Source organism: Panthera tigris, chromosome D1 (assembly GCF_018350195.1).
Source record: "Panthera tigris isolate Pti1 chromosome D1, P.tigris_Pti1_mat1.1, whole genome shotgun sequence".
In the NCBI taxonomy this organism is placed as follows: Eukaryota; Metazoa; Chordata; class Mammalia; order Carnivora; family Felidae; genus Panthera; species Panthera tigris.
The window spans coordinates 58396989-58411642 of record NC_056669.1 but is presented as its reverse complement, the minus strand read 5'-3'; the positions used below and the strand labels follow the sequence as shown (position 1 = coordinate 58411642).

At 38.1% G+C, this 14654-nt stretch overlaps 1 protein-coding gene across 4 annotated transcripts in view; it reads right to left on the bottom strand.

Moving 5' to 3' along the window:
* FCHSD2 (FCH and double SH3 domains 2) overlaps window positions 1–14654 on the bottom strand; it is a 296241-nt gene that overhangs the window by 45974 nt on the left and 235613 nt on the right. For all 4 annotated transcript variants that reach the window (XM_042959277.1, XM_042959278.1, XM_007080887.3 and 1 more), the window contains one exon: window positions 9787–9903. In XM_042959277.1, the coding sequence (XP_042815211.1) occupies window positions 9787–9903 (117 nt within the window). The remainder of the gene's footprint in view (window positions 1–9786; window positions 9904–14654) is intronic.

Sequence of the window (14654 nt, the reverse complement as noted above, 5' to 3'; positions counted from 1 at the left end):
CTGATTGCTGATGCTAGCACTTCCAACACTATGTTAAACAAAAGCGGTGAGAGTGGACATCCCTGTCGTGTTCCTGATCTCAGGGGGAAGCTCTCAGTTTTTCCCCACTGAGGATGATATTAGCTGTGGGCTTTTAATAAATGGCTTTTATGATGTTTAAGTATGTTCCTTCTATCCCAACTTTCTCGAGGGTTTTTATTAAGAAATGATGCTGAATTTTGTCAAATGCTTTTTCTGCATCGATTGACAGGATCATACGGTTCTTTTCTTTTATTAATGTGTTGTATCACGTTGATTGATCTGCAAATGTTGAACCAGCCCTGCATCCCAGGAATCAATCCCACTTGATCATGGTGAATAATTCTTTTTATAAGCTGTTGAATTCGATTTGCTAGTATCTTATTGAGAATTTTTGCATCCATATTCATCAGGGATATTGGCCTGTAGTTCTCTTTTTTTACTGGGTCTCTGTCTGGTTTAGGAATCAAAGTAATACTGGCTTCATAGAATGAGTCTGGAAGTTTTCCTTCCCTTTCCATTTTTTGGAATAGCTTGAGAAGGATACGTATTATCTCTGCTTTAAATGTCTGGTAGAACTCCCCTGGGAAGCCATCTGGTCCTGGACTCTTATTTGTTGGGAGATTTTTGATAACCGATTCAATTTCTTCGTTGGTTATGGGTCTGTTCAAGCTTTCTATTTCCTCCAGTTTGAATTTTGGAAGTGTGTGGGTGTTTAGGAATTTGTCCATTTCTTCCAGGTTGTCCAGTTTGTTGGCATATAATTTTTCATAGTATTCCCTGATAATTGCTTGTATTTCTGAGGGATTGGTTGTAATAATTCCATTTTCATTCATGATTTTATCTATTTGGGTCATCTCCCTTTTCTTTTTGAGAAGCCTGGCTAGAGGTTTATCAATTTTGTTTATTTTTTCAAAAAACCAACTCTTGGTTTCATTGATCTGCTCTACAGTTTTTTTAGATTCTATATTGTTTATTTCTGCTCTGATCTTTATTATTTCTCTTCTTCTGCTGGGTTTGGGGTGTCTTTGCTGCTCTGCTTCTATTTCCTTTAGGTGTGCTATTAGATTTTGTATTTGGATTTTTCTGGTTTCTTGAGATAGGCCTGGATTGCAATGTATTTTCCTCTCAGGACTGCCTTCGCTGCCTCCCAAAGCATTTGGATTGTTGTATTTTCATTTTCGTTTGTTTCCATATATTTTTTAATTTCTTCTCTAATTGCCTGGTTGACCCATTCACTCTTTAGTAGGGTGTTCTTTAACCTCCATGCTTTTGGAGGTTTTCCAGACTTTTTCCTGTGGTTGATTTCAAGCTTCACAGCATTGTGGTCTGAAAGTATGCATGACATGATCTCAATTCTTTTATACTTATGAAGGGCTGTTTTGTGACCCAGTATGTGATCTATCTTGGAGAATGTTCCATGTGCACTCGAGAAGAAAGTATATTCTGTTGCTTTGGGATGCAGAGTTCTAAGTATATCTGTCAAGTCCACCTGATCCAATGTATCATTCAGGGCTCTCGTTTCTTTATTTACCATGTGTCTAGATGATGTATCCATTGTTGTAAATGGGGTATTAAAGTCCCCTGCAATTACCACATTCTTGTCAATAAGGTTGCTTATGTTTGTGAGTAATTGTTTTATATATTTGGGGGCTCCCGTATTCGGCATAGACATTTATAATTGTTAGTTCTTCTTGATGGATAGACCCTGTAATTATTATATAATGCCCTTCTTCATCTCTGGTTACAGCCTTTAATTTAAAGTCTAGTTTGTCTGATATAAGTATGGCTACTCCAGCTTTCTTTTGACTTCCAGTAGCATGATAAATCGTTCTCCATCCCCTCACTTTCAATCTGAAAGTGTCCTGAGGTCTAACATGAGTCTCTTGTAGACAGCAAATAGATGGGTCTTGTTTTTTTATCCATTCTGATACCATATGTCTTTTGGTTGGCGCATTTAGTCCATTTACATCCAGTGTTATTATAGAAAGATGTGGGTTTAGAGTCATTGTGATGTCTGTAGGTTTCATGCTTGTAGCGATGTCTCTGGTACTTTGTCTCACAGGATCCCCCTTAGGATCTCTTGTAGGGCTGGTTTAGTGGTGATGAATTCCTTCAGTTTTTGTTTGTTTGGGAAGACCTTTATCTCTCCTTCTATTCTAAATGACAGATTTGCTGGATAGAGGATTCTCGGTTGCATATTTTTTTGTTCATCACATTGAAGATTTCCTCCCATTCCTTTCTGGCCTGCCAAGTTTCAGTAGAGAGATCCGTCACGAGTCTTATCGGTCTCCCTTTATATGTTAAAGCACGTTTATCCCTAGCTGCTTTCAGAATTTTCTCTTTATCCTTGTATTTTGCCAGTTTCACTATGATAGGTCGTGCAGAAGATTGATTCAAGTTATGTCTGAAGGGAGTTCTCTGTGCCTCTTGGATTTCAATGCCTTTTTCCTTCCCCAGATCAGGGAAGTTCTCAGCTATTATTTCTTCAAGTACACCTTCAGCACCTTCCCCTCTCTCTTCCTCCTCTGGAATACCAATTATGCATGATTATTTCTCTTTAGTGCATCACCTAGTTCTCTAATTTTCCCCTCAAACTCCTGGATTTTTTTTTATCTCTTTTTCTCAGCTTCTTCTTTTTCCATAATTTTATCTTCTAGTTCACCTATTCTCTCCTCTGCCTCTTCAATCTGAGCTGTGGTCATCTCCATTTTATCTTGCAGCTCATTAATAGCATTTTTTAGCTCCTCCTGGCTGTTCCTTAGTCCCTTGATCTCTGTAGCAATAGATTCTCTGCTGTCCTTTATACTGTTTTCAAGCCCAGCTATTAATTTTATGACTATTATTCTAAATTCACTTTCTGTTATATTGTTTAAATCGTTTTTGATCAGTTTGTTAGCTGTCGTTATTTCCTGGAGGTTTTTTTGAGGGGAATTCTTCTGTTTAGTCATTTTGGATAGTCCCCGGAGTGGTGCAGAACTGCAGGGCACTTCCCCTGTGCTATCTTGAATAACTTGCACTGGTGGGCAGAGCCGTAGTCAGACCTGATGTCTGCCCCAGCCCACCGCTGGGGCCACAGTCAGACTGGTGTGTACCTTCTCTTCCCCTCTCCTAGGGGCAGGATTCACTGTGGGGTGGCGTGGCCCGTCTGGGCTACTTGCACACTGCCAGGCTTGTGGTGCTGGGGATCTGGTGTATTAGCTGGGGTGGATCAGTAAGGTGCACAGAGGCAGGAGGGGCAGGCTCAGCTTGCTTTTCTTTTGGTGATCCACTTCGGGAGGGGCCCTGTGGCACCGGGAGGGAGTCAGACCTGCCGCCGGAGGGATGGATCCGCAGAAGCACAGCGCTGGGTGTTCGCGTGGTGCAAGCAAGTTCCCTGGCAGGAACTGGTTCCCTTTGGGATTTTGGCTGGGGGATGGCGAGGGAGATGGCGCTGGCGAGCGCCTTTGTTCCCCTCCAAGCTGAGCTCTGTGGTCCGGGGCTCAACAACTCTCCCTCCCATTGTCCTCCATCCCTCCTGTTCTCCGAGCAGAGCTGTTAGCTTATAACCTTCCAGATGTCAAGTCCCACTCGCTGTCGGAACACACTCTGTCCGGCCCCTCTGCTTTTGCAAGCCAGACTCGGGGGCTCTGCTTGGCCGGCGGGCCGCCCCTCTGCCCCGGCCTCCTCCCGCCAGTCCGTGCAGCGCGCACCGCCTCTCCGCCCTTCCGTGGGCCTCTCGTCTGCGCTTGGCTCCGGAGACTCCGTTCTGCTAGTCTTCTGGCGGTTTTCTGGGTTATTTAGGCAGGTGTAGGTGGAATCTAAGTGATCAGTAGGACGCAGTGAGCCTAGTGTCCTCCTACGTCGCCATCTTCCGCTCTGGAAAGGCTTATTCTTATTTTTCAAAATTGCTTTGGCTATTCTAGATCATTCGCTTTTCCATGTATGCTTTAGAAGCATTTTGTCAATTTCTATAAAAATCCCTGCTGGATGTTTGACTTGGATTGCACTGAATATATGGATTAATTTGGAGATAGCTGCTATTTTAAAAATATTGAGACCTCTACAAATGAACAAAGAAAAAAAGAGATAAACCAAAAAACAGACTCTTAAATATAGAGAACTGGTGGTTACCAGAAAGGAGGTAGCTGGGAAGATGGGTGAAATAGGTTAGGGGATTAAGAGTACACTTGCCATACTGAGCACTGAGTAATGTATGGAACTGTTGAATCACTATATTGTACACCTGAAACTAACATAACATTGTATGTTACCTATACTGGAATTAAAAAAAAAAACAAACAAAAAACTTGAGTTCCCCATGTTAAGAAAATAAAAATAAAATGAAAATATTGATACTTCTTTTCCATTAGTCTGTATGTCTGTCATGCCAATACTACAATGTTTTGACTACTTTATATTTAATACTTTGAATAGCTTTGTAGTAAATTTTTTAATGTTTATTTATTTTGAGAGAACAAGAGAGCGAGCAGGGAAGGGGCAGAGAGAGGGAGTGAGAGAATCCCAAGCAGGTTCTACACTGGCAGCACAGAGCTTGATGTGGGGCTCGAACTCATGAACCAGGAGATCGTGACCTGAGCCAAAACCAGGAGTCAGACGCTTAACTGACTGAGCCGCCCAGGCACCCTTTTGTAATAAGTTTTAAGGTCAGGGAGTAGGAGTCCTTCAACCTTGTTCTTTTTCAAGACTGTTTTGGCTACCTGGGGTTCCTTGAGATTCCATATGAATTTTAGGATGGGTTTTTCTATTCCTGCAAAAAAATACTGTTGGAATTTTAATAGGGATTGCACTGAATCTGTAGATCATTTTGGGTGGTACTGTCATCTTAACATTATCTTCCATTCCATAAACACAGGATGTCTTTCCATTTACTTATATCTTATTTAACTACTTTCATCAATGACTTACAGTTTTAAGTGTACAAGTCATTTGCCTCTGTGGTTTATTCCTAAGTATTTTATTCTTTTTGATGGTATTGTAAATGGAATTATTTTCTTAATTTCCTTTTTGGATTGTATTTTGTTAGTGTATAAAACGTAATTCATTTTTGTGTAATTTTGCACTTTGCTGAATTTGTTTACTAGCTCTAATAGGTATGTGTGAGTATAAGATCATTTCATTTGTGAACAGAGAACATTTTACTTCTTTCTTCTCAATTTGGATCCCTAAAAGGCTGTGAAGGCTGTGGCTAGGACTTCTAGTTCTATAACGAATAGAAGTGGCAAAAGGGGCATCCTTGTGTTGTTTCTGATCCTAAAGGGGATATTTCCAGTTTTATACCATTTAATATCACTGCTTTTTAACAAATTGATTATGAAATGCTTTGGTGTGATCTTTGTGTTTTACCTTCCTGGGGTTTGTTGGGCTCCTTGCATTCATGGGTTTACAGTTTTTTTATTAAACTTGGACAGTTTTAGCTATAATTTTTCAAATATTTTTTCTGACTCTTTCTTCTGTGTCTCCAAATATATCTTTAACTCCCAAAATATAATAGATCACATATTATCCTAGAGAGATTAATGATGCTTTTAATTTTTATAAAGTCTTTATTTCACTCTCTGTGCTTCAGATTAGATAGTTTCTGTTGCTATATATACTTTTAAACTCGTTTTTTTGGTGCCATCCGATCTACTGAATTTTTCATTTCAAATATTGTATTTTCAGCTTTAGAAGTTCCATTTGGTTCTTTTTTTTAATGTTTATTTATTTTTGAGAGAAGGAAACAGAGAGACAGGGAGACAGAGAATCCCAAGCAGGCTCCACACTGTCAGTGCAGAGCCTGATGCGGGGCTCAAACTCACAAACTGTGAGATCATGACCTGAGCTGAAATCAAGAGTCAGACACTTAACCAACTGAGCCACAGGTGCCCCCCACCCCCCCATTTGGTTCTTTTGTATATCTTCCTTTTCTTTCTTCAATATGTTCATGTTTGTTTTCTTTTAAATTCTTGAACTTACTTACTGTTCTAAAGTCCTTATTTGCTAATTCCATCATCTCTAGCATTTATCGATCTGCTTTAATTGATTTTTCTTTTGGTCATGGATCATACTCTCTTGCGTCTTTTAATATCTAGTAAATTTGATTCTTTAAAAATTTTTTTTTTAAAGTTTATTTATTTTGAGAGTGAGAGACAGAGAGAGCGAGCAGGGGAAGGGCAGAGAGGGAGGGAGAGAGACAGAGAATCCCAGGCAGGCTCCACACTGTCAGTGAGGAGCCCAATGCAGCGCTTCAACCCACAAACTGTGAGATCATGACCTGAGCTGAAACCAAGAGTCTGATACTTAACCGACTGAGCCACCCAGGTGCCCCAAATTCAAATTTTTTGTTTAAATTAAATTTTTTACATTTTATTTTAGAGAGGGAGAGCAGGTGGGGGGGGGGAGGGAGAGGGAGAGAGAGAGAGAGAGAGAGAGAGAGAGAGAGAGAGAGAGAGACAGAGAGAGAATCTCCAGCAGGCTCCACGTTCAGTGCAAAGCCCGATGCAGGGTTTGATACCATGGCCCTGGGGTCATGACCTGAGCTGTAATCAATGAGCCACATAGGTATCCTGCAAATTTTACTCTTGACATAGTAAATACTGTGTTGTTAAATGTTGGATTTTGTTTCCTTCCTTTGAAGAGACTTTTTTTTTTTTTTTCTGGCAGGCAAATAGATTACTTGTGGATTAGCTTGATCTTTCTGAAGCTTGTTTTAAAGCTCTGTTAAGTTAATTCTAAAATAGCCTTATTCTAGGACTAATTTACCCTGGAACCAATGTATGATCCTTCTGTAGTCTCTTGAATGCCTCAAATGATCCATGAATAGTCAACGAAGAGCAGCCTCAACCTTGGCTAGGAACAACTTGAATGTGCCCTAGCCCTATGTGATCTCTGGGAATTGTTCAGTTTATCTCCACTGTCATTCTCTAACCAGTATTGTAGAATTTCACCATATGCTTATGTGGTTTAGTATTCAACAGATTGAAGGGGAGACCTACGTACATGTTTGGAATTCTTTCTTTGCATCTCCATGTTATCTGGTACTTTGCCCTGAAATTCATGCCACATCAGCTCTTTGAACTCTGATTTCTGTCATCTCAACTCAGTGAGTCTGTGGTGCCTGCTTAAGTTCTCCCTCCCTACACTGCAATATAGAAAGGGCCTTTAGGCAGAAAGCTTGAGAAGTCATACGGCCAAGTTCAATGTTATTTTTTCTCTCAGGTTTCACACTCCTGTTATTACCTGTTGTACAGTGTCTGAAAACATTTGTTTCATATATTTACACTAGTTTTATAGTTGTTTATGAAGGAGGGTAAGTGTGTGATCCCAGGTAATTTATCATGGCCCAAAACAGAACCCCTTAACTTTATTGCTTAAGTTATACCTTACAAGATTAAAGCCTATCATAGGTCATACTACAAAGAAACGGAAAAGTTGTTGAAATCTGCCTGTCTCTATCTCCTAGCAGAAAGACACAACATGCCTTGACATCAGAGAGAGGAAGCAGATTTATTTTTAATATCTAAACATTTACTTTCAAATATAGTAAGGCATTTTAATGCAACAGTCTCTTTACGTGTTTTACATTTTGACGTACAAAGCTGCAGTAATCAATCACTATTTATTGGATGTATGGTAGACAGATAACTTGTCTCTCTAGTTCACAAATTCTTTGACAGAGATATACTGTGTTACAGGAATTGTACCCAAAAAGCCTTATCCGTCTATGGATCTCATTTAGATGACCAGATTCTAAAATTCAAACTGGAGTCTGATGCCAGGCTTTGGGGGATTTGGGTAAAAAGGGGAATTTTATTCTGCATGTAAGTGGGATGTGAACTGTTATACCCAGAAAGTAGACTGTGGCTATTTTCAAAAAAAGTTACAATATTTCCCATTCCACATGTTCTTACAGAACCTTGCTGTTTCTCTACCAAGAAGTGGAGTTTATGTTCTCTCTCCTTGAACTTGGACAACAGGCCTTTGTGACTGCCTCAGTTAACAAAAATATGACACAAGTAGTATCATGTTATTTCTGAGGCTCGGCCAGAAAAGATAACATAGCTTCTACCTGGCTCACTCTTGGGACTCCCACCTTTGAGGCCCTGTGATACCATGTAAGAAATACAGCTAATCTAAAGCCACTGTGCTGGAGAGACTGAGATGCATGAGGAGCTCTACCAGTTCCAGCTCCCAGCTGTTCAAGTCTTCCTGTTCCAAGACCAGATATGTCAGTGGGCAAGTCTGTGAGGTGACTCTGGCAGTGGTCACTATCTGACTGCAACCACGTGGGAGACTCCCAAGTGAGAAGTGGCAAGCTAAGTCCATCCAATCCCCAGAGTGCTAAGAGACAAGTGAAATATGCTCTTTTTGTGGCATTAAGTTTTAGGTCATTTGTTTTACAGCATTAGATGAGTGGAACACTGAATGTGGGATGCCTGTGGGGATGTCCAAGCATGTGAGAGGATATATGAATACACAGAAGAAAGGCCCAATGTTGAAGATACTAATTTATGATTTGTTGGTAAGTGAAACCATGGCACTGGTTGAGACTGCCAGTTAAGGGACTAAAGAATAAGAAAAGATAGCCTACTACAGAAACCCAAGGAATTTAAATATTTAAATGTGGGGTGGAGAAAGAAGAACTTAGGAATTGCCACAGAGGCAGAAGGAAAACCAGGACAATGTTAAGACAGGGATAACTAGAGAAGAGAGTGTTTCAACACAAAGAGAGCTGTCAATTGTGATGAAACTGCCAACAGGTTTTAAGAAATAAAAGTGTCCATTTTAGATTTTGCAACATAGACATCATTGGTGATTTGGGCAAGTGCAGTCTGTATGGAGTGCAGGGAGAGGAAAGAAGGAAAAGTCCAAATGTTATGGGTGAGAGATTAGGAAATACAGATATTAAATATGGAAAATTCTTTTAATATGTTGGATATGAAGATAAACACAAAAATTATAAATAAAGGGAAATTAGAAAAAAATTTACTACACCTAAAGTAATTTCTTTGTGCTTAGAGTTTAGTCTTGAAGATACATTTTTTTGGTGTTTAATTTTAATTTTTTAATTTAATTTAAATTTTTTATTAAGTAAACTCTATGTCCAACATGGGGCTCGAACTCACGACCCTGAGATCAAGAGTCACATGCTTTATTGACTGAGCCAGCTAGGCACCCCTTGAAGACACATTTTCATGGAATCTACAATTAAGACTTCAAAAAACTTGTCTAGGGAATTAAAAGCTTAATTCAACACAGGCATATCTCTTGCACTACCTGAAAGACGGTAACATTATCACTAGGCTTTCTTAGGCAATTCTATGGCAAAAAAATAAATTACTATGCTGCTGCTTGAAGGGCTTAAGGAATTTTTTTTATTATAACTTATTTATGTATGTATGTATGTATGTATGTATGTATGTATGTCTATTTATTTATTTTGGGAGAGACAAAGTGAGAGAGGGAAGGGGGAGAGAGGGAGAGAGTGAGAATCCCAAGCAGGCTCTGCACTGTCAGTGCAAGCCTGATGTGGGGCTTGATCTCAGGAACTGTGAAATCACGACCTGTACCGAAAACAAGAATCTGATGCTTAACTGACTGAGGCACCCAGGTGCCCCAGGCTTAAGGAATTTCCAAGCTAAGTAGATAACTGAGAGCATACAGCTGAATGGTGAGAAATTACAGAAAAAAACAGGATATTTTTCACATTAATAGAACTCAACTCATTAAATTGGTTTGACATTTGGCTTAAGCTAAATGTAGCCTAAGACTCTCTACTGCACTTACCCGTTGTTGGTGAACAATGTTTTTGTGCTCACGTGCCACACGTGTAGCCCATTTTCGAGCCTCCTTGTTTAGACTGTGCTCCTCTGTGGTTCCAGTTTCTGATTCTAATTGTCGGCTCTACAACGTTAAGAGAGAACAGAGACCAAATACTGTTATCCATACTGAAGTCACTACTGTTTGTAAGTGGACCAGAGGGCCTTCACTTAATCAGCACTCTAACCAAGTCATGCTCCACTACTGTGGGAAGCAATGTCTCACCTCAGAACATTAGCAGAAAACTAAGAGGACGGAATGAAACCATAAATGACCACAGGTTTTTCTGTTTTGTTTTGTTTGTCTTTTACTGCTTAATATCAAAGCTGCATCTCTCATACTGGGTGTGAAGAAAAGCTAGCTAACCAAAGAAGAAAAAAAAAAGTATTCATGCCAATCTACTATGACATTAAAATAGTTGCATAGTTAAAATGGAAACAACCCAATAGTTTCAATGGCATTAAAAAAAAGAATCAATGGGTAGAAGCACAAAGAACAAAATAATACAGTAACAGCAACAGAAGCTTTCTGTCCATGAAAATACTAGGTTTACTTTAGTTTTAGGTCCATAACCAATTCACCAAACCCCTCAAACCAGTTTTTGCCCTTCCTCTGGACTTCAGTGTCATAGGAAATATAGGGGTGCTAGATTAAATGATCAGTAAGGGTTTCTTCTAGCCCTAAAATACTATTACTCTGTTTCACAAAGAACACACTTCAAAAGCTAAATTAACAATAGTAATAGTTTAACTTCTACTGTACAAAGTATTTTGAAAAGTGTTTCATGTGATATTTACAACCTTATGAGATGGGTCATACAGCCACCTGATAGAAAAGAAAACTGAGGCTCAGAGAGGTTAAGTTGCGACTTTGATTATACAAGTCTGATGCCAGAATCAGAACTATTAACCAATAAACTATTTCAATTTCCCCTAAATTCTTAAGAACCCATGAAAAAATGTAAAATTGGGAAAGCAAACAATTTCTTAAATATGAGTTATCCAAAGAGGATTTTAATAGAAGCAAAATTTACAGTGGATAGATTTTAGAAAACTGACTTTTGTAAGGCTACAAAGCTCAAAATTGGTAAAGCAGAATTTGTTAAACTGGATTAAAACAGTATTTCTGTTGGGAGGATTGTAGGCAAGGGTGAAAAACTTTTACTCTATGCAGACATTTCAGTTAAAGCTAGATTATACAATGATAAATGCACTGAAACAGAGGAAAAGAATCAAAATCAAAATCTAAGCAACTTCACAATTATATTTTATATTCTTTCTTTTACTTTTTTAATTTTTTAAAATTTATATCCAAATTAGCATATAGTGCAACAATGATTTCAGGAGTAGATTCCTTAATGCCCCTTACCCATTTAGTCCATCCCCCCTCCCACAACCCCTCCAGTAACCCTCTGTTTGTCCTAAATATTTCAGAGTCTCTTATGTTTTGTCCCCCTCCCTCTTTTTATATTATTTTTGTTTCCCTTCCCTTATGTTTATCTGTTTTGTCTCTTAAAGTCCTCATATGAGTGAAGTCATATATTTGTCTTTCTCTAATTTTGCTTAGCATAATACCCTCCAGTTCCAACCATGTAGTTGTAAATGGCAAGATTTCATTCTTTTTGTTTGCCAAGTAATACTCATTGTGTGTGTGTGTGTGTGTGTATGTGTATATATATATATATATATATATATATATATATATATATATACACCGCATCTTCTTTGTCCATTCATCCATCAATGGACATTTGGGCTCTTTCCATACTTTGGCTATTGTTGATAGTGCTGCTATAAACATGGGGATGCATATGTCCCTTCAAAACAGCACACCTGTATGCCTTGGATAAATACCTAGTAGTGCAATTTCTGGGTCATAGGGCAGTTCTACTTTTAATTTTCTGAGGAACCTCCATACTATTTTCCAGAGTGGTTGCACCAGCTTGCATTCCCATACATTTTATATTCTGATTCATTCTTTGGGCCATTAGGAATCTGGGAATCACCTTTATTATTATATTTTGCTTTGTAAAAGGATCTAGGCATTTAAATTTTAATCCATCCTCAGAAATCAGGGTTAAAATGTTAATCCCTGGATGCAGACTTCAAGGGCAGCCTACATTGGTCAGAGGAATCTAATGTATAAGTGGAATGCCAGAAACGTGTATTTTCAAGAGCCCAGGTTTAGGTTTTTAAGTCAGACAGACTTAGTTTTAATCCTCTCTATGCTATTTGTTAGCTTTATGATCTTGGGCATGTTATTAATCTGAGTCTTACTTACATCTGAATATTGGTAAAAATGCCTATTTCATAAGGGTTATTAAGATAAATGAGTTCATATTATGAATATTCTCTTATAGTACATATACATATTAAGTATCCTATAAATGGTAATTGTTAATGCTAAAGACCCATGTGAAAATTACTTAAAACAAAATCTCATTACTGTTAACAAAAAACTCCAAATAATTTCTAGGTTCTTGCTAGCCCAATAAGTGAATCAGAAATAAGACTGAAGATATGTTGAAAGATCAAGGCAGATCTCAAAGTGAATGAACTTACAGGGAGTAGATCAGATGAGAAAGGAGACAGTTGATGGAGAAATTGGATTTTCATTACTGAGCAACATTTTAGGAATAGGTTTAAATGTGCTGGTTGCAGGTAAGGCCATAACCCTACCTGTCCACATATAATTTGTGCCTTTTAATGGAGTATTTCCTGTGCTTAAGAGCTGGGGAAGCAAAGATGGGTTTTTCCCCCCTTTCTCTTTGGGTTTACTATTACTCAGACAGGAGTGCCCAATGGTCAGGACAGACAACAAATGCCACTGATTGGGAGATATGAGTTTATAGTTCAAATTCAGATTAATTTTTTTTCATGAATTTTACAATCAAGCCATGGAAAGACAAATGGAAGCAACCTACAACTCAGGTCTAGGCAAATGGGAATTTCATACACGGCAAACACGTCCCAGGGTGTTAAACAATACACAGAGAAATGTTCTATTGCCACCGCTATCATCTGAGATTGATATATATCAGGAGCCGGTGTCGATCAGATGGTGGTGTTAGCAGTGGTTGATTCTACCAAAGAAACTGCTAGTGACTGCTTCTTTTTGAAATGTTAGCTAATTTAATCTTTAGTTCATTCTTTTAACATTTTTCCTTTACCTCTTAAAAATGTAGTTGAAACATACAAGAATAACATATATAAGCTATTAAACACAAATATTTCAAGAACATTGTTATCTTCCTGAAGCAGAATATGAGAACTTAAAAATTATGTGCCAAACAATACTGTAGTCTAGCTCTGAAAAAATTCACTTGTTGAACTTATTTTTAGAGACATAAATAACAATATCACAATTCTCAGAAAAAGTGGCACAAAAATAATTCAAATAAATTATAAACTGAAGAGAAATGCTGTAAAAGGACTTTCCTATCAATTTTTAAGTATAGGGTAGGTAGTTTTTCATTTGTCATTTGTCAGATTGGGTTTTTGATAAGTTAGGTCCAGTAAATGTGATCCTTGAGATCTTCAGAAACATTAGATTTTAGAAATCATATAAGTTTTAGTAAAAAAAAAAAATTACAAAAGCAAATAGGTCTTTTCCTGGGAAATAAATGTAAATCTAAAAACAAGCCTATGCTGTTCCCTCCAGATAATATAGCTTCCTTATTGTTTTTTGTATCAGTCTTCAAATCTCAGTTCAAGTGCTATGTTCTCTGTGAAACCTTCCCTGACTTTGCAGAAAGACTCAGGGGGTCCTTCATTTTTTAACATATTTCCATTATATTAATTTATTCATTTGTTAGACATTTATTTACCTATTTACTTTTTTGAGAGAGAACATGCATGCGTGTGCATACAGAAGGACAGAGGGAGAAGGAGAGAGAAAATCTCTCCATGCTCAGAAAGCACCGAGGTCAACACGGGGCTTAATCTCACAACTGAGAGATCATGACCTGAGATGAAATCAAGAGTTGGATGATTAACCGACTCAGTGATCCAGGTGCCCCTATTCACTTGTCAGACATTTATTGAGTGGCTACTGTCAGGCAAATATCACATTATACTGTGACTGCTGGCATGTATGCTTCCCATTTGTCTTTAGGCAATTTGAGGACTTGAACCCTCAGTTAAATTTGGCTAAACAAATAAAACCTAATGCCTTTATTCTAAAGTGAGGCCACCAGATTATTGGAATGGTGCTTAAAGAGATTACCAGACATAAACATACATTAGAATCAGTTCCTAACTGATAAAAGAAAGATTATTTTGTATACGGAAGAACAGAAGAAGAAAGAGAACTAATTTATTAAGTGTCATGTATTTTAATGTAGGTTCTCAAAGTGGACTTAAGATTGAGATCCTTCTCTCCCTTGTACAATAAAAGGCTTCCTTTTTCTTCTTTAAATGCCCACTATAAAATTCATTCAAAATAGAAAACTGAGGAAGGAAATTTTTTTGGATCTCCAAATTAAGGGATTTTTATAACTTTTATTTTATGAAATTTATTTGTTCCTTAAAAAGTAGCCATTGAAATCTGAAGTACATTTGTTCTTCAAATACATTTACATTGTATGTTTACTCCCCAAAGGGACCTGGCTGTGTCATCCTGACTAGCATATTTCACCTCCTCTCTAGGCCTTAGCTTTCTCACCTGAAAATCAAGACATCTAAAGATGAGATGAAATCTCAGATTCTTACTACTGCTGCAATTAAGTTTAATATAACAGACTGACTCGTGCCTTATCTGTAAGCAGTGGTAACACTGTGTTTCTCTGGGCAAGAGACTCAGAGAGGGGCACCTGGGTGGCTCAGTAAGTTAAGCGT